We start from the raw sequence: 19,693 nt of genomic DNA, 5'->3' as shown, positions 1-19,693 counted from the left end.
GGCCAAAGGGGGCCTGTATTATGCTGTAGGTTTTCTATGTTTCTATGAAGGATTAACACACAACTCAAGAGCTATGCTTTTACCAGTTATCTAAAAGTTCCACTGTTGTCTGAGGTGTTATGCTTTATTACCTTGGGAAAGGTTTGAAACTAGGGTGTAACATACCTGTGCTTCCTGATGAGATATCTGCAATGTCTCAGGAGGTAGTCCTTGGAGGGGCGGCAAAGCTTTAATGACCAAAAATCATCCAGTCTCATCTTCGGAGAGCACGACTTGCCAGGATTCCCACCAAACAAGTAGTGAACCTGCACATAGAAATGTACAGCCTCATTTAATATGTAACAAAAGCATAAACCACGGGACTATCATTCTAAAAGACAAGGCTTTCAGAATGACGACACTGCAAAAAAATGCTTGAATACAATGCTCAAAAGTCTGCATCAAAGAGAACCAATTTATCATCAAAGCTTTAAGGATATCCTGAGGATGAAAACTGAAATGGGTCAAGGATCAGAAGACACAAACTGTTTTTTTCTCACTAATGAAATACCCCAATAATTATTATCTGAAATTTCCCATCCACCAGCTGTGCAGGACAGCCATTAGGGAAGAGGAATAGCAAGGTTATATCTGCATAGGTATTCATCCTCCTAAATGTAAAATGTTATTATCACACTACCAGTTGTAGGAATTTGCTATGCATAAATTGGATGTCATGTTTTACATCAAGGAAAAGGAAGCAATAAAGTTCAAGAAAGCTACAAAATGAGTAAGCAAACCAAAGGATAACAATGATCAGGTTATTTTGTACTGAAAATGCCAATTGTAGCTAAATTGGTAACATCTTCACTGCAATCTAGTTGCCAGGTTAAGTCCCAGAAATCTGATCACCAAGTAATGGACTAACAGTCCAGTGCGATACTGATCAAAGTGCTAGATTTCTGATGAGATATTAGCTAAAACTGTCTTCTCTCAGGTGGATACAATCTCATGGGAAGATTCAGAAATAAAAGGCATCTCTTGTGTCCTTGCCAATTTATCCCTCAAAATTAGCATCAAAAGCAGACCTGATCCATCCCTTGGGTTCTTGCTGTATATCACCTTTTTTTTTAAAAAACCTCTTCTCTTCTCATCATCCAAAGAACCAAACAGTAATTCACTGACACTTACAAGCGAAATTCTGCAGATGCTGGAAATCCAAGCAACACACACAAAATGCTGGAGGAACTCAGCAGGCAGGCAGCATCTATGGAAAAAGGTACAGTCGACGTTTTAGGCTGGAGGGCTCGGGCCAGTCCTGCAGAAGGGTTTCAGCCTTAAATGTCCACTGTACTTTTTTCCATAGATGCTGCCTGGCCTGCTGAATTCCTTCAGCATTTTGTGTTTCACTTGCACTTAGCACAGTAAGTGTTTAGCAGTCAAAGGTTACAATATGGTTGCCCCTACAATGGAGAGAAATGCAAATTGACTGACCATTTTGCAGAGTACTGCATCCAGTTCACAAGGTGACTCAAAGATTTGAGTCACCACAATTTTCCATCACACTCTGATCCATTCATCTGGGGCTTTTTACAGCAATATGACGAGGGCCAACATAAACTCTCATCTCATGCCATAGCACGTTGTCTCCTTTCAGACTCTATACTGAATTCCCTCCCCACCACTGAACGCATCTACAACAAACGCTGTTGCTGGAAAGCAGCATTCATCATCAGGGACTCCTGCCACCCAGGGCATGCCTCTTCTCGCTGCTGCCATCAGGAAGAAAAACTCACACCATCAGGTTCAGGAACAGATATTACCCCTTAATCATTAGGCTCTGGAACCAAAAGGGGATAAATTCAGTCAACTTCACTTGCCCCCATCGCTGGGATATTCTTAGAACCTATGGGCTCACTTTCAAGGACTCTGTCTCATGTTCTTGATATTTTTTCCTTATTTATTTATAATTATCAGAATCAGAATCAGACTCAGACTTTAATCGCCAAGTACCTATACACATACAAGGAATTTACTTCCGGCAGATGTTGTCTCTCTGCTCATAACAATAATGATAAATATAAATGAAAATATAGATTATACATACAGGTAGTGCAATCCAAGTAATAGTTAGCTGACAGTTAACCGGCAGTTAACTGTTCAGCAAAGTGACCGCAGTAGGGAAAAAACTTCTCCAGTGCCCATTAGTCTTAGTCTGGAGGGATCTGAAGCACCTACCAGACGGAAGCAGATCAAACAGTCCGTGCGCAGGATGGGAGGAGTCCTTTATGATGTTCCCCGCCCTCTTCTTCAACCTGGAAGAGTACAGGTCCACAATAGAGGGCAGGGAGGCTCCAATGATGCGCTCGGCAGTCCTCACTGTGCGCTGTAGTCTGGTTCTATCCTGCTTGGTGGCGGCTCCAAACTACACAATGATGGAGGTGCACAGGACAGACTCAATGACTGCAGTGTAGAACTGCAGCAGCAATTCCTGAGGCAGACCGTATTTCCTCAAGAGCCGCAGGAAATACATCCGCTGCTGGGCTTTCTTCAGGATGGAGCTGATGTTCTGCTCCCACTTCAGATCCTGAGAGATGGTGGTTCCCAGGAACCTGAAGTTCTCCACGGTGGACACAGGGCTGCTGAGGACTGTGAGGGGAGACATAGCGGGGGGATGTCTCCTGAAATCCACTATCATCTCCCTTGTCTTGAGCGTGTTCAGCTCCAGATTGTTCCGACTGCACCAGAGCGCCAGTTGGTCCACCTGCTGTCGATATGCAGACTCATCACTATTCTGGATGAGTCCGATGACGGTAGTGTCGTCTGCAAACTTCAAAAGCTTCACATAGGGGTTGGAGGAGGTGCAGTCATTGGTGTAGAGGGAGAACAGCAGTGGAGAGAGGGCACACCCCTGGGGGGCGCCGGTGTTGGTGATTCGAATATCCGAGGTGACCTGTCCCATCCTTACCTGCTGACTTCTGTTGGTCAGGAAGCTGTCACATTTTTACATAGTTTGTTGTCTTTTGCATGCTGGCTGAATGCCCAAGTTAGTGTGGTGTTTCATTAATTCTGTTCTGGTTATTATTCTGTTATGGATTTATTGAGTATGTCCACAAGAAAATAAATCACAGGATTGCTTATGGTGGGATATTTGTACCTTAATAATAAAATTATTTTGAACAACTAACTCCAGGTAACCTCTTACTCTGCTTCCATCAGAACAATGCAAGTCAATCATCTGTGATATTGGCTCAGTTTTTGCCACTCCATCAGTGCAAGTTGACTTGCTGGATTTCTCTCAAAGCTCTGTATTCTTCAGCTTTTATTTTCCTTGCATTTGGCAGCTACATTTCATAGTGTGTGTTCATTTTCATTTTAAGTGCCTCCATTAATTCATCAAGAACGTTATTTGGTTTGCATTCAAAACTTGCTGAAACTCCAAACCAACTTTGCACTTCAACATTAACAAGATACTCCCCCTGACTGCAATCAATATTACATTCAAACTAAACATTTATGAGAAGCCTTGACGGATGGACATTATGTAATATAGTAATCTCACAAGTGAGCTTAGAGCATGAACCAACACTTTGAATTACAATATTATGTTAATCATAGTAAAGTGGTTGAAGTAAGAGCAGATTGGGAGCTTAATGCTTAAAACATAAAAGTTTTAGACACAACAGAAGGAAATGCAAAAGAGAGGGCGTGATACTGCTGAGTAGGTAGTACATCTTGGCAGGACTTATGTTTTCTAGGGGAATTATCCATTGAAGCCTTGAGTGAAATTTAGGAATGAGAGGTTTGATGGGTTTATATTATATTCAGCAATAATTAAGAGTAACAGATATGTAAGCAAATCATAGAAGTTTAGGAGCAATAGGATTGTAATAGAGAGCAGGTTTAACTTTCCCAGTATTGACTGGGATGTCTTTAATGCAAGGGACAGCATTTCTTTATAAATTTGTCAAGGTTGGCCAACCTAGTATCAGCAGCAGAAGTGGAGGGGGGGGGGGGGGAGAGGGTATGTGGAAAGTTGGTTTCAAGTACACAAGAGGAGCTATCAAAAGGAGATTGGGAGCAGATGCTTAAACATTGTGCAAGTGGGAGACTTTTTAAAGTTCAGGGCCAGGGGGTCCCAGGGGATAAACATCTCCAGGAATGGTGAAAGGCAAACATGGCAATTTTGGAGAACCTTGGATGACAGGGGACATTAAATGTTTGATCAGGAATTAAAAAGCAGATGACAGGGATAGGCAATTACAATTGAATCCTCTGAGAAATATGGAGAGTGCAGGAGAAAACCGAATTAGAAGAAGTTATGATGACAAGAAAGATTAAAGAGAACCCCAAGGCATAAGTATATCTGGAGTAGGAAGGTAGTCAGGCAATTGAATTGAATTGACTTTATTACTTACATCCTTCATATAAAGGAGGAGTAAAAATTTTTATGTTACATCTCTGCTCAAATATGCAATTATAGTAATTTATAATAAATATTATGTACAACAGGATAGTCAATATAACAGAAATACAGCTGCATCAGCATGAATTAAGTAGTCTGTTGGCCTGGCGGAAGAAGCTGATCCGGAGCCTGTTAGTCCTGGCTTTTATCCCACGGTACCGTTTCCCAGATGGTAGCAGCTGGAACAGTTTGTGGCTGCAGTGACTCGTGTCTCCAATGATGCTTCGGGCCCTTTTTACATAGCTGTCTTTGTAAATGTCCTGAATAGTGGCAAGTTCACATCTACAGGTGCGCTGGGCTGTCCTCTCTGCAGAGTCCCGCGATAGAGGGAAGTACAGTTCCTATACCAGGCAGTGATGCAGCCAATCAGGATGCTCTCAATCATACTCCTATAGAAAGTTTTTAGAATTTGGGGGGCCATAGCAAATTTCTTGAACTGTCTGAGCTGAAAGAGGCGCTGCAGTGTCTTTTTCACCACACAGCCAGTCTGTACAGACCATGCGAGATCCTCTGTGATGTTTATGCCAAGAAACTTTAAACTGTTCACGCTGTCAACCCCAGCTCCATTGATGTCAATAGCAGCTAACTCATCTCCATTCCTCCTGCAGTCCACAACCAGCTCCTTTGTTTTTGTGACATTGAGGAAGAGGTTGTTTTCTTGACACCACCATGTCAGGGTGATGACTTCTTCTCTGTAACCTGCCTCATTATTATTTGAAATTAGGTCAGTGTACTGTCGTCAGCAAATTTAATTAACAGACTGGAGCTGTGTGTGGCGACACAGTCATGGGTATACAGAGAGTAAAGAGAATGAGTGAAGTCCAAAATGAAGACCTCTCATCTTTATTCATAAAAAAATGCAATTGGTAGCAGTTTCAGGGAGGGCTGCACTGATGGCCTGGAGCATATCAGAATTAAAAAGCAGAGATCTTAGATATTACAGAATACAGAAGGGCTGATAAAGCCCCAAAGGCAGCTAAGATCTATCTCAGTTTGCAAGTGAGGAGGTAGCTGGAGTACTGACTGAGGTTTTACACCTTGAGTTGTCCAAGACAGGTTTCAGAAGACTTAAAGGTAGCTAACATTTTTCCTTTAAGCCAGGTAGCTGCAGGCCAACAAGCTTTAGGTGAGTAGTAGATAAATTACTACACAAAATTCAACATGTTAGCAATTATACACTGTGCATATGGAAAGGAAGGGGCTGATCCTTTGGAAAGCCAGAGGAAGCTAGCACGGCATTCTGCAAGGGAAATACTGCCTCACTAACTTGATTGAGATTTTTCAGGTGGTAACAAAGAAGGCTGACAAATAGGGTAAAAGTTGTTTATCTGGCTTTAGTAAAGAGGTCGACACAGTCTTTCATGATAGCTTGATCCAGGAGGCCAAGGCAAATGGGATCCATGGCAAGCCCTTGTCCAGAACTGGATTGGGGATGGGATGCCGAAAATGGCAAGAAGGAAGGATATTGTTTTGATTAGAAGCCTGTGATAAGTGGTACACTACAGGAATGAGCACTGGAACTTTTATTGTTTATGATTTGTTTGAGTGTAGATTACTAATGTACAATTCATAAGTTTGCAGATGATAATTGTTGGTACCATAGATAATGACAAAGATTGTCTAAAGAGCTAAGAGATCAGAATGAAAGATGTGCAGAATACTGGCAGGTGGAATTTAATCCTGACAAATATGAGGTGGTCCATCTTGGGAAGTCAAACAGTGATAGGTCATACAGAGTAAAAAGCAGGACTTTTTACAGAGTAAAAAGCAGGAATGTGTTTAACTGAGCTAATGGAGTTGAAGTCCATGGTTCCCTGGGGAGATAGTTTTGTGAAGGCAGCATCTAGCAGCAAAGGTCAGTAAACGGCATTAAAAAGATATGTTGCAACTTTACAAAGTGATTAGACTACAGTTCTGGTCACTATACTATAAGATATGAGTGTGCTGGTAAGAATTAAAGTAATTCATCAGAATGTTGCCTGCACCTGTTGCTCTCCTAGGGAGAGCTTGAATAGGCTAGGTTTGAAATCTCTGGAATCAAGACTGCTAAGGGAGACCTGATAATCTTGAATAAAATTATACAAGGGTTATAATTATACTATAGACCAGGCAGATGCTCAGAATAATTTTTCCATGGTAGAGGTATCAAGAACAAAGGGGCAGAGATTTAAAGTAAGACAAAGGAGTTATAAAGGAAGTTTGAGGCAGGTGTTTGTTTAAAATATGAGGGAATGTGATTGATACTTGGAACACACTGCCAGAGGTGGTGGAGAAGTCAGGTACAATCACTGTTTGAGACACTTAGACAGGAACTGGAAAAGGCAGCTTATAGGATATAATGCAGGCAAATGAGATTTACGTAGCTAGGCAAAAAAAAGAGCATGGACACATTAGGGTAAAACCCCACCTCTCTGCTTTTGACTCTCGTAAACAAATCTGTAAAAGTCAAACCAGAAGCCAAACACAGAGTACTGGATCATTCAAGTGCTGCATTTCTCTCACTTAATATTTCAGACTGCAGAAGAAATTAATGTAAAATTAGAAGACTATTGCTGCAGAGCTCTATTTATCACACGGTTAGAAACTCTGCTTAATTCTCCATTATAAAAGGTATCAAAATAAAGTGTTTTGTTTTTCCAAACAGGACATATGTAATGTGTCTGTCTGAGGCACCAGTTGAAAAAAGATAAATTACCTCAACTGAAATACTGCAGGCCAGTGGAAACTTAGAAGCACTTGGAAAAATATTCCTGGGGTAGGTAACAATTTGATGCCGAGATGTTATGTTCCAGTTACACAAAGCACTGCTGAAGTTGCAACTGGAATCACCCATCACCCCACTATGGAAAAGATGCCATGAAGCTGGAAAGTGCATAGAGAGATTTGAGGATGTGGCCAGGATTCCAGGGACAATATTACGAAGAGAGCGTGGGACTTTATTCACTAGATTCTAGGAGAATGAGGGGCAATCTTAATAGATGAGTGCAAAATCAAGAAAGGCAGAGGTAGGGTGAATGCAGACAGGACTGATCAAGAACGAGTATAGTTTAAAGGTAAGACAGGAGAGATTTAATAGTACGCTGAAGGGCAGCTTTTCCACCCAGAGGGTAACATATAGTTGCAAGAAAAAATATTGTGAACCCTTTGCAATTACCTGGTCTTCTGTATTAATTACTCAAAATGTGGTCTGATCTTCATCTAAGTCACAATAATGGACAAGCACTACCTGCTTAAACTAATAACGGGGGGCCCCCATGCTCAGTGTGATGGTGCTGGAGATGCTGCTCCTGATCCGGACTGACTGAGGTCTCCCAGTCAGGAAGTCTAGGATCCAGTTGCAGAGGGAGGTGTTCAGGCCCAGCACTTTCAGCTTTCCAATCAGGTGCCAAGGAATGATTGTGTTGACTGCTGAACTGAAGTCTATGAACAGCGTATGAACGTACTTGTCTTTTTTATCCAGGTGGGTGAGGGCCAGGTGGAGGGTGATGGCAATCGCGTCGTCTGTTGAGCAGCTGGGATGATACGAGAACTGCAGGGAGTCCAGTGAGGGGGGCAGCAGGGTCTTTATGTGCCTCATGATGAGCCTCTCGAAACACTTCATGATGATGGATGTGAGAACGACGGGACAGTAGTCGTTGAGGCAGGACACTGAATACTTCTTCAACATGGGGACAATGGTGGCGGGCTTGAAGTACATTGGAACAACGGTGCTGCTCTGGGAGATGTTGAAGATATCAGTGAGAACATCTGTCAGCTGATCTGCACATCTTCTGAACACTCTGCCAGGAATATTGTCTGGTCCAGCAGCCTTCCGTGGGTTGACCCTGCATAGAATTTCCCTCACATCGGCCACGGTAAGACACAGCACCTGGACATTGGGAGGAGGAGTGATCTTCCTCGCCACCACGTCATTTTCCACCTCAAAACAAGCATAGGAGTTGTTCAACTCATCTGAGAGGGGGAGGCATCACCAGCACAGGCAGGTGATGTTGTCCCGCTTCACAGATGGGATGAGGTTTTGGGTGTTGATATGCAATGCCCTTTTTCCTCCAAACATAGTGGTATTCACTTCTGCCAAAAAGTTCAATCTGTCCACAGAACATTGTCCCAGAAGCATTGTGCAACATCCAGGTAGTCTTTCGCAAACTTGACACTTGCTGTATTTTTTTTTGGAAAGCAGTAGTTTCCACTGTGGTGTCCTTCCATGAACACCATTCTTATTCAGTGTTTTTCTTTTAGTGGACACATGAACAGCGACTTTAGCAAGTTCTGGGGATATCTGCAGGACTTGTGCTATTACCCTTATAAACTTTTTCACCTCCATCAGCATAGCATGTTGTGTGTTCTTAGTGTGATCTTTGCAGGATGCCCACTCCTAGCAGGGGTAGCAAGAGAACTGAATTTCCTCCATTTGTAGACAATTTCTCTTACTGTAGACTGATGAACACTCAGGGCTTTAGAAATGCAATTTTTGTAGCCTTTTTCAGTTCCATGCATCTCTACAATTGTTCTTCTAAGGTCCTCTGAAAGTTGTTTTGATTGAGGCATGGTGCACATAAACAGATCTTTCTTGAGAAGAGCAGGCTCTGTCATTAACCTGACTTGCTGTGTCTTTTTTAAAAATATATATTGGGCAGGGCACCTCTACAACTCACACCTCCAATTGCATCTCATTGATTGGAGCACCTGACTCCAAATAGCTTTTGTAGAAGGCATTATCCCAGAGGTTCCCATACCTAGACTGTGAATGTTTATATAGTGTACTCAGTATTGATGAGGACAATTGCTTGTGCAGATTATTAGTTTAAGCAGATTGTATTTGTCTACTATTGGGCTTTAGATGAAGATCAGGCCACATTTTGAGTAATTATTGCAGAAAACCATGTAATTGCAAAGGGTTCAAACTTTTTCTTGCAACTATATATGGAAAAGCTGTCAGGAAAAAGTGGTTGAGGAAGGTACATTAACATTTAAGATAGTTGGGCAAGTTTATGGATAGCAGTTTATGGATACTTCAGAGGGATGCGGTTGGACAGGAATTTATAATAGCATAGACAAAAGAGGTCTGTTTCCATACTGTACGACTATGACTCAAAGAAGTATTATCATTTTTCATTACCAAAGTAATGCTCTTTAAGCATAGATTAGTTGCACTGTCTTGACAACTACTGTAAAGGCCTATTGATGGAAGATCCAGATAGATTGGATGTGGAGAGGATGTTTCACATAGTGAGAGAGTCTAGCACCAGAGGGCACAGCCTCAAAATACGATGTCCCTTTCAAACAGAGATGAGGAGGAATTTCTATAGCCAGAGGGTGAACCTGTGGAATTCATCGCTACAGATGGCCTGAAGGCCATGCCATTGGGTTTATTGAAACGGAGGTTGATATATTCTTGATTAGTAAAGGGACTAAAGTTATGAGACGAAGGCAGGGGAATGAGGTTTAAAGGGATAATAAATCAGCCATGATGGAATAGTGAAGCAGACTCTAAAAGCCAGATGGCCTAATTCTGCTCCTAGGTTTTATGCTTTAATTGCAGCAGTTGCATGCGGTATTTGAAGCTGATACTTTGCACAAATTTTTAAAGTTTTGGAACTTCAAGGATGCAATTCTGTCACCTCTCAAGATCATTCTTACCTAGAAACAAACTGAACTCTGGCCATTTCCATTTACACACCTTTGTGAACACTGCCAAACTGTTTAAGCAATTAACGCTGAAAGGATTTTAACTCTGGCTTGATTCCATCTCACTAGAAGTGAATTAAGCTGAATTAACTTGCTGAAATCACAAAGTGCTTTAAGCAGAATAAAGTTACAAAGCAATGCATCACCTCCCACTGTAAAGTAATTCTGACTCACTTGATGAAACAAATACACAGAAGCACAATGAGGTTTTAACTTCATGGATATGAAAGGGGGCCATCACTTTTCAAAGGTATTTGAAGTTTATAGATTTAGTGTGAAATTGAAGATTCTCCTTTGTGCATTTACTCTTAAGGCTCTGGCTTCTTTCTGAAAGCCAATTGCACATTTACCTCTGGATATCTAAACAAACTCTATCCTCAGGGCAAAGGGGATCAAAATAAATCCGATGTTTGAAGAAGGATACAACAAATATGCTACTTTAAAAATTAATGACTGGGCTATGCAGGAGGAGAACAATGCCCATTCGTCTCATTTCATCCACTTTAACCAAGGCTAAAGTAACAAATTTAAAAGTTTACTTTAAAAGGAGGTTGATATGTTTTGGATTAGTAAAGGCACCAAAGGTTATGGGACGAAGGCAGGGGAATGAGGTTTAAAGGGATAATAAATCAGCCATGATGGAATGGTGGAGCAGACGTAGATCACTTCATACCCTGGACAATGTTCTGCCAGACAACAAAATTATGGTCGATCTTCTACCTCAACACCATTTTTCTGCCCTATCCACCAATTACACAGATAACCAGAAATCTTTCTACTTCGGTTTTCAATACAATGACAGAAGCTCCAGAATACCCCAGAGAGGAAAATTCTAATGATTCACCCCTCATTGATTGAAGATTTTTTCCCCTCTTTTGCATCCCTAATGGCCTAATCTTCATTTTGAGAAAAGAGCACTGCAGTTTCCACCCAAAAGATGCTGGTTCAAAGTCCCTGCCAAAGTCTAAAGTCTGAAAAACCTGCTCATTAAAAGGGCCAAGTTTACATTTCACCTTTCAAGACATCTCAGTGCACTTCGCACAAAACTGAAGGTTATAACCTTTAAGTGAAACATCAACTATGCTAAATATAGAAGAATATTCATGCTGGAGGCCACATGAAAAGGATTCTATGCCAAATGGCTCATAAGCTTTGTCCAGTTTTCAATGCCAATTTTGCCCAATAGGAAGCATAAAGGATATGGGAATGATCAAATGGCAGAGCAGACTTGATGGGCCAAATAGCCTAATTCTGTTTTTATATCTTATGGATATTCACCAACAATCAAATCTAAGTAAAGTGCATGAAAGAAGATCTGTGATTGCCCAATGTTTGTTCTCGACCCACAAAAGCCTCCAAATCCATCAATCAAGGCTTATTTTAAAAGATGCTCTTTTGTGCACTCCACAATAATGTACAATCCACGACAATAATCAGTGGGTCCACTACAGACTACCCCACTGGAGAACTGTATTAAGCAACAGCTCTCGTCAACATTCTAACTACAATGATTCACCCACAACACACTTTCCACTACTGTAGAAGTCTAAAATTATTTGTTTTGGTACGAGAAGCACAGGTAATCGAACCTCAATCATATTACAGTTGTTTGCGTGAGCACTGAAAGGTGAGGCTCTCTTGACACTGTTGACTCATTCACTGCAATGTACTGGATTTTACATAAAAGGATCCAAACTACTCCTCCAACACTCAACACCTGCAGCAATGAACAACCTAACGTAGATCACTTCAAATATTTTAGGGTTCCATCTCTCAGTAATAAACATCAATAAAACAAAATCCACCAGAAAGCTCTAACAGCCAGGATATCAAGATATCTGCAGCTGCCTGAAGAAATAAAAGGCATTTGAAGACCTATAAACCTGCTTCTCGTTTACTGATTAACAGCCATTCACAATCCCCTGAATCCAAAGACAATGATAATGTACAGTAGGAGCCTCAGAGTACTCTAGTACAAACTCTTAAAAACCTTCCAAATCCACAAGGACAGTCATGCATAGGTAAGCATCCTCTCCCAGAACAAAATCCCAAGAAGAGGCTCTAAACACACACTGCAAGAACCAAAGTGAAATCTGTAATTCTGTGCAGACAGCTCCCAGAAGCAAACTCTTATCTGATACATTACTTGAACCACCAAAGCCTCGGTGACATTCCTGGCCAAACTGGAAGCATTTGTTTTCCTCTGCTGGAGACCAGGGAAAACAACAGAACAATAAGAGAAAAAAAACAGTGAAGACAGGCAAGAAATGTCCTTTACCTTGTGCATATCATCATATACCAGCTGGTGTGCAAACCGAGGACAAGGCTCTTCCTCTTGAAGGCTCTTGTTAGGATTATCTTTTAAAGACTGATCATTCTTATAAACACAGGACCTATACCCACAGAAAAACATGAAGGAAACATAGCTTAAAATATAACCATAGCTCTCATGTAAACAAATTACTAAAAGGTTCATTATATTCAAAGAAAATTGTGTGCAATAAAAAATAGATTGTGTTTAAAGTACAATCACAGCAAAGATCCATATCAATGGGAATTTATCAGTATTCTACTGGTAATGCATTTTGAAATTATGGCCCTCTTTCTGATGCAGTCTACAAGCAGAGAATGATACTGGCATTGGTACAATTTAATTCAACAGGTACATCATTTATGACATCTTTCACTCATCAGGGTCAGAGCAATCAGTAAAAACTGCTGCATAACAACGTTTTAGCTTGTATTGCCAGCTGATTATCTGCAATCATGATCACATAGATCAGGAAAGCTGAACTGGTCTTTTTTATTTCAGAAGCCTCCCTCAGTGAGGTAGCTTAAATCCCAGCTTAGGAAGTGACGTGCAAGTATTCCAATACATGGCCACAACAGAAAGAACGTGAAATATTTCAGATGATCATTTCCATGCTCCAAGGAAGGTAAAATACAGATGTGTGACACCTCTTTAAAAATAGGTACGATGCCTGAGAACAAGAACTGGCATTAAAGATAATTTCCTTTGGATCTGCAATTTTGGTTTAAAATAGGTCAGTTTCAAGCCATTTGAAAATACCCATTCTGTTAGCAGAAACAGAATACTATATATTTTCTAATACCAAACTACAAATTTCACTTTTCAATTCAGAATCTTTCTAGTGCACATCAGGAAATTGTCAACATCACTACCTAAAGATATTAAGAAAGTGCAGATAATGGTTCAAAAGGCAAATCATAAACCATAAACAAGAGTCACTCTGCTCAAGCACAATCCAGAAAGCATCAACCATAGATATTGCTTAGAATACATATTTCTGTTCTGTTTATGGAAGTAGGAAAAACGAAGTGTACGTACTGAAAACAATCATTTAAAATTGTGCAAGCACATTTTCTCTTCTTCCCCTCCCCCCCAACATACACACAAAAATCTGGTTTGAATGATCACTGTAGTTTACACATGCACTTCAGTGCTGCAAGTTTCCCAAATACAAGTGTCATCAACAATAAAAAAAAGTGTCAATGAATATCAGTCAGGCGGTACAAAATAATCAGGCACTACCAATGTGCGCTTATTACAAGCGATCAGGTAATTCTTTCTTACCAGTTGTTTCGTGCAATGTCATAAATCCAAAAAGAATTGCGAACATTCTCGTCCCGTTTATCCTTGTCTTTACTGAGGCCTGAGAGGACGTGAATCTCATTCAGTTCAGGGTCAATTGTAGCTCTCTGAGTGAAACCTGTCATTGGAACTAAAGAACACAAACACTCAAAAATACTTCTTAAAAAAACAAGCATTTTAAAAATGTTACAAAATGGTACCAGTTGCAAAATGAGCAATAGCTTTGCATTTTCTCTTAAACCAACAACAATTTGGTGATTAACTTGATGCCAAGTAACAGTAATGATATATGCTGAAGATCAAAAGTTCTCCTTTCACTAACTTTAATCAAGATAGCATAAACTTCAGAAATTTATATTTCCTTGTCAAAGGGCAGAAAGTACTAGCCAGCTGCATGGTCCAGCAAAACAAAAAAAATGACAAATCATAAGACCACCAATATACCACACTGTCTGAATACAGATCCAAGAACATATAGTAGCCCACGTCTAGGCAGGTTATGCTTAATGGATATGTGGAATTACTGTGTTAAGGACTGAGGTGGGTGGGTGGGGGGGGGGGGGGAGGGTGTGGAATGTGATTGTACAAAGAGAAAGGAAATTAGAAGAAAACTTAATCTCTCTCAGCAGGTGCTGTCCGACCTGGTCATCTCTGGCAATCCCTTCTGCATCTGCAATCGGCTATTTTCCATTTAAAATAAGCATTTTTAACATCAATTAGCAAATGCTGAAATATTTTAATTTTTCAAATATATTCTGTACATACTAGACTTCCTGCATACTGTCAAAAGATGACATTGGGTTTCTGATGTTAAATTTTTGTTATGTGTTAAAATTGTGTTGAAGTGAAACACTTAGAAGTAGTTAAAAATTATAATCCTTCCCATGAAATTAAACCTAAAGGCACACTGGAGATATTAATTCAGCAGATTCTGCATTGTTCTTGGAAGTGCTGTCAGGAGTCAAAAAGTTCTGAAGTTACCAACAGGAACAAAATATACTGAACGCCAGAAATGTGAAATTTGATGCTGGATTTGCTTATTTGTAATGCTGAACTCACTATTGATTTTCAAAGGTTAACTTCTGGTTAAGCTTGTTACGACATTCTGAAAAGTAATCAACCTGAAATGCAAACTGATTCATTTCCCAGCGAAGCTGCTAACAAGCTGAGCATTTTCACCTTTTGGTTTGAAGTTAATAACTCGTCAGGGGTGATTGATAAGGTAGGAGATGAGTTATTAACTTCAAACTTTCTGCATAATCAAAGAGCTGACCTACATGTGCATGTAACAACAGCTGTATAACTCATCTCCTTCTACCTTAGACCACGAACTTATCACCCCTCGTATGTCAATATACTTAAGAGTTGCAAAGGGATATTTTGAACCGGGGCAGCAATGATGCATTTTAGAAGCATCTGGGCCAATGAACAAGGCATACAAGGATACAGGATTATTGCAGACAAGTGGGATTAGTATTGATAGACAAAGTTGGTATAAATACGATGGGTTGAAAGGACTGTTTCTATGCAGCCAAGCAATATGGTTAGAACACAGTTAGGGTACTGTATGTAGCCAGATGACAAGAAGTGAATGCTTTGAAGAAAATACAGAGAGGAATCACTGGGTTGCTGCCTGGAAAGGAGCACTACAGTTACAAAGACAGACTACCGTAGATTCCGGATTTTAAGCCGCTACTTTTTTCCCACATTTTGAACAGCTTTGAACTTTGCGGCCAATAATCCGAAGCGGCTAATGCATGATTTTTTTCATGCCGCCTCGTAAACATTTTGCCTCATAACAGTAGACCAATAAAATTGATGAGTAGTTCACAGAGGTCCAATGAAATTGTACGATAAATCAAGCGCACTTTCACAATTAAATTATTGTAAATCAGTCATTTGTACTCACCCTCATCAACATGGAAAACACTCGAAGCATTGTGCTGCCTACTTAGTTTAAACTATATTTGTTTTCTGTACTACATCGCGGGATGCTATGACGTCACACCCGGTTTCGCGGTGTCTTGTGGGAAAATGCCGGTTTGCGATGAAACGGGACGGAGGGAGGGAGCGCATTACGCGAGCGGCTTTGGATCTGAGCGAACTCTGCTTTTAAGTTAAAGGTATCAATAACTTTTCCTGGTAGGCTGCAATATATATATTTTTTTACCAGTCGTTAGGAGATATTGGAATGTTGTTCAGTAAAGAAGTATACGCAACGTATATTTAAAAGTAGCCGCGTACGGGCACGGTTCGAAAAAAAGCATTTGCAATATGTATTTGTTTTTGTTACCATATGGATTTAATTAAAAGTTAAAAAAATCCTCACGTGTAATATCTTTCTGTGTAAATATCTCATATTACAACGTGGGACACCTGCGGCCGAAAATCCGGTGCGGCCTAAAATCCGATGCGGCCTTTACAATTAAAAAATTGATTTTATTTCTAAAATTAGAGCCAGCGGCTTTTAATCAGGTGCGCTCTGTAGTCCGGAATCTACGGTAAGTAGGTCGAATTTGTTTTTCTATTAGCAGAGGCCACTGAAGTTGGATTTTAATAACAGCTGATTTGAGGGTTGAAATTTCAGTGGTTGGAAAGAGAAAGGCTATCTCTATAAGTGATGAATACAGGAAACAAAGTTCAGCCAAAGCTACACAAATATCTACCAACCAATGGTACTACAGCGACTGATTGAGTCCAGGCCAGTAGTACATATTGCATGGAAGAAGAAACATAGTACAAAAGTACAAGTAAATTTATTATCAAAGTACATAAATGTCACCATATACAACCATGAGGTTCATTTTCTTGTGGGCATACACAGTAAATCCAAGAAACACAATAGAATCAATGAAAGACCACACACAACAGGATGGACAACCAACCAACATTCAAGAACAAACTGTGCAAATGGGACCTTATTCATTAGTACTGAATGCTGAGCTGTAATCAACGAAGAGCATCTTGATATATGCATTTTTGCTGTCCAGATGTTCCAGGGTTGCGTGATGAGCCAATGAAACAGAACCTGTTGAGAACTTGTGCTGATCGGCAAATTACATACTATTTATTATAAATTACTATAAATTGCACATTTAGACGGAGACGTAACAAAAAGATTTGTTCACATATATATGAAGGATGTAAGTAATAAAGATAATCCAATCTAAATTGGAGTGGATTCAATTTGCTTCTCAGACAGGAGTTGATGTCTCATCACCAAACCCTCAAAGCAGTTCAGTGAATCCAAGTGCTTCTGGATAATCGTTCATTGAGGCAAGTTATCATGTTCTTAGGCATTGATATAATTGAAGTCTGCTCGAGGCAAATAGGTACCACAGGCTGCTGAAGCAAGAAGTTAAAGACTTCAGTGATCATTCCAACTAGTTGATCAGCACAGGTCTTTAGTATTCAGCCAGGTACCCCATCAAGGCTAGATTCTTCCCATGGGTTCACCCTCCTTAAGGATGCTCTCACACCGGTCTCAGAGACAGAAATTACAGGGACACGAGGGGCTATAGGAGTTTGTCAAGGTTCCTCTATGTTTTGGCAGTCAAAGCTGGCATTGAGTTCATCTGGGAGTGTAACCTTGTTGTCACCCATTGGCTTGGTTTGACTTTGTAAGAGGTAATAGCATTCAAGCCCTAACACAGCTGTTGAACTTCCACCAGTGACTAAAGTTTGGTCTGGAATTGCTACTTCACAGAAAGTGGCTTTCCAGAGATCATACTTGGACCTCTTGTATCTTACTTGGTAGCCAGACCTAAATGCCACTGGTTTGGCCCTCAGCAGATCAGAGATCTCATGGCTCATCCATGGCTTCTGGTTGGGGAAGACTCAGAATGATTTTGTGGTGACACACAAATTCTGACTGTGACAACTATGGTATATTCATTCAGATCCTCTGATGAGTCTTTGAACACGGCCCAGCCCACCAACTCAAAGTAATCCCACAGCCGCTGCTCTAGCTCCCTGCAACCACCACTTTGTTGTCCTTTTCTTTTGAGCCTTGCTCTTTAGCCTCTGCTTGTATGCAGGGAGGTGGTCAGCCAAGTAATTAGATTTCCCAAAAAGCAGTCTAGGAATAGAATAGTAGGCATTCCTAATCATAGTAAAGTAGTGGTCTAATGTGTTGGGACCCCTGGTGCTGCAGGTTATATGCTGATAATAATTGGGCAGTTATTTCTTCATACATGCCAGATTTGAGTACCCAATTATGATTTGAAATGCACTGGGGAGGGCAGTTTCTTGTTTGGTGATGGCAGTATTCAATATCTTAAGTGCCTGGTTAATATCAGCTTTTGGCGGTATGTAACCTGCGGTCAGGATCCTGGAGGAGGACTCTCTTGGTAGGTAAAATAGTTGGCACCCAATCATTATATATTCCAGGTGGGGGGACAAGTGTGGTACAAGACCAAGACCGCTATGTTCTAGCACCACAGAGAGTTTATTATGAAACACAGACCCCCACCTTTTGCCTTCTCCAAATTAGCAGTTCAGTCCTTCCTGTGTCACCAAGAATCTCTCAGAGCCGATCATTAAATCTTGCCTGTTCAGAGTGAACCATATATCCATGAAACACAGAACGCAGCAATCCCTCATTTCCCTCCAATATAGCAATCTTGTCTTAGGTCCGCAACCTTGTTCTCCAGTGATTGCACATTTGCAAACAAGATGCGAGTAGAGGGAATTTCATTGCTTGGTGTTTCGGCCTGACTTGGAGTCCTCCCCTCCTCCAGCTACAGTGATGTACCTTCATCGGCTTAAGAGTGCCGTACCTGCATGATTGAGAGTTAAGTTCAGAAGATAATGAAATTGCTGTTTCGTTAAGACAGTTCAAAGCTATGCTGCTTGAAGTGACACCACAAGCTGTAGATTGCAGTGAGAAGAGGTACAATTAGAAGTTTTGTAAGTTGCCCGTAACATGTCACCATGGTTCACCGCTGCCATCTTGCTATCATAGTAGCACATTCAAATTCAGACCAATGTGATGACTGTTGGAAGTGCCAAGAGTACATAAAATGACATCACGCCAACCTGGTGAACAGTAAGAGTCTGGGGAGCCACTTAATTTCCAGATAGTTGACTTCTCAACTCAAGAATCTGCAAGGACAATAGATAGTCACATACATAGAGATGATATTCTAAACCATGCAATATATCTTAACCTACCGAATGTTGTAAAGACTAGATAGGGTGGATGTGGAGAAGATGTTTCCTATGGTGGGGATATCCAGAACTAGGGGGCACAACCTCAGAGGTAAGGAGGAATATTTTTTAGCCAGAGAGCAGTAAATCTGTGGAATGCTCTGCCACAGACTACAGAGGAGGCCAAATCCGTGTGTATATTTAAGGCAGAAGTTGACTTTTTTCTTGATCAGTCAGGGCATCAAAGGATATAGCAAGAAGGCAGACTCAATGGGCTGAATGGCCTAATTCTGCTCCTATGTCTAATGGTCTTATATCGAAAGAGACAGGAATAGACTAACACACTTTGAAACTCTTGAAAATATACAATTCTATTATCATTGGGCCAAAATCCCATAATACTTCTACAATGCACAAGATCATCACAGCCAGTGCAATGTTCTCCAGAACAAAAAATGAATTTAAGTACTGACCTTGCTAGTGAAGCTGTCATCATTCAGTCTCATATTATTAGTTAGAATTGCTTACACAAGAGACGCAACTACAGTACTTAACTGGTGTAAGGTTAAAGCTTGCTTGCCGCAGATATGTAAGTACTGTAGCTTGTGAATTACCAGATGGGCACTTCCCAAAGAGTAACATATGGGACAAAACAGTAGGTCAAATGTGAAGAAGCAAGATATATACCATAGTAAATAAATGTCTGCATTTGCAATATGTATTTGTTTATGTTACCATACGGATTTAATTAAAAGTTAAAAAATCCTCACGAGTAATATCTTTCTGTGTAAATATCTCAT

General features: G+C 40.6%; 1 protein-coding gene across 4 annotated transcripts in view; it reads right to left on the bottom strand.

The window, feature by feature from the left end:
- Positions 1-19,693, bottom strand: part of mkln1 (muskelin 1, intracellular mediator containing kelch motifs) — a 152,892-nt gene that overhangs the window by 24,190 nt on the left and 109,009 nt on the right. For all 4 annotated transcript variants that reach the window (XM_073066768.1, XM_073066770.1, XM_073066771.1 and 1 more), the window contains 3 exons: positions 13,728-13,875; positions 12,411-12,525; positions 166-305 (listed from right to left, as the gene is read on the bottom strand). In XM_073066768.1, the coding sequence (XP_072922869.1) occupies positions 166-305; positions 12,411-12,525; positions 13,728-13,875 (403 nt within the window). The remainder of the gene's footprint in view (positions 1-165; positions 306-12,410; positions 12,526-13,727; positions 13,876-19,693) is intronic.

Source organism: Hemitrygon akajei, chromosome 14 (genome assembly GCF_048418815.1).
Source record: "Hemitrygon akajei chromosome 14, sHemAka1.3, whole genome shotgun sequence".
Lineage (NCBI taxonomy): Eukaryota > Metazoa > Chordata > Chondrichthyes > Myliobatiformes > Dasyatidae > Hemitrygon > Hemitrygon akajei.
Note: the sequence above shows the minus strand (reverse complement) of the source record. Positions and strands in the feature narration are given on the sequence as shown.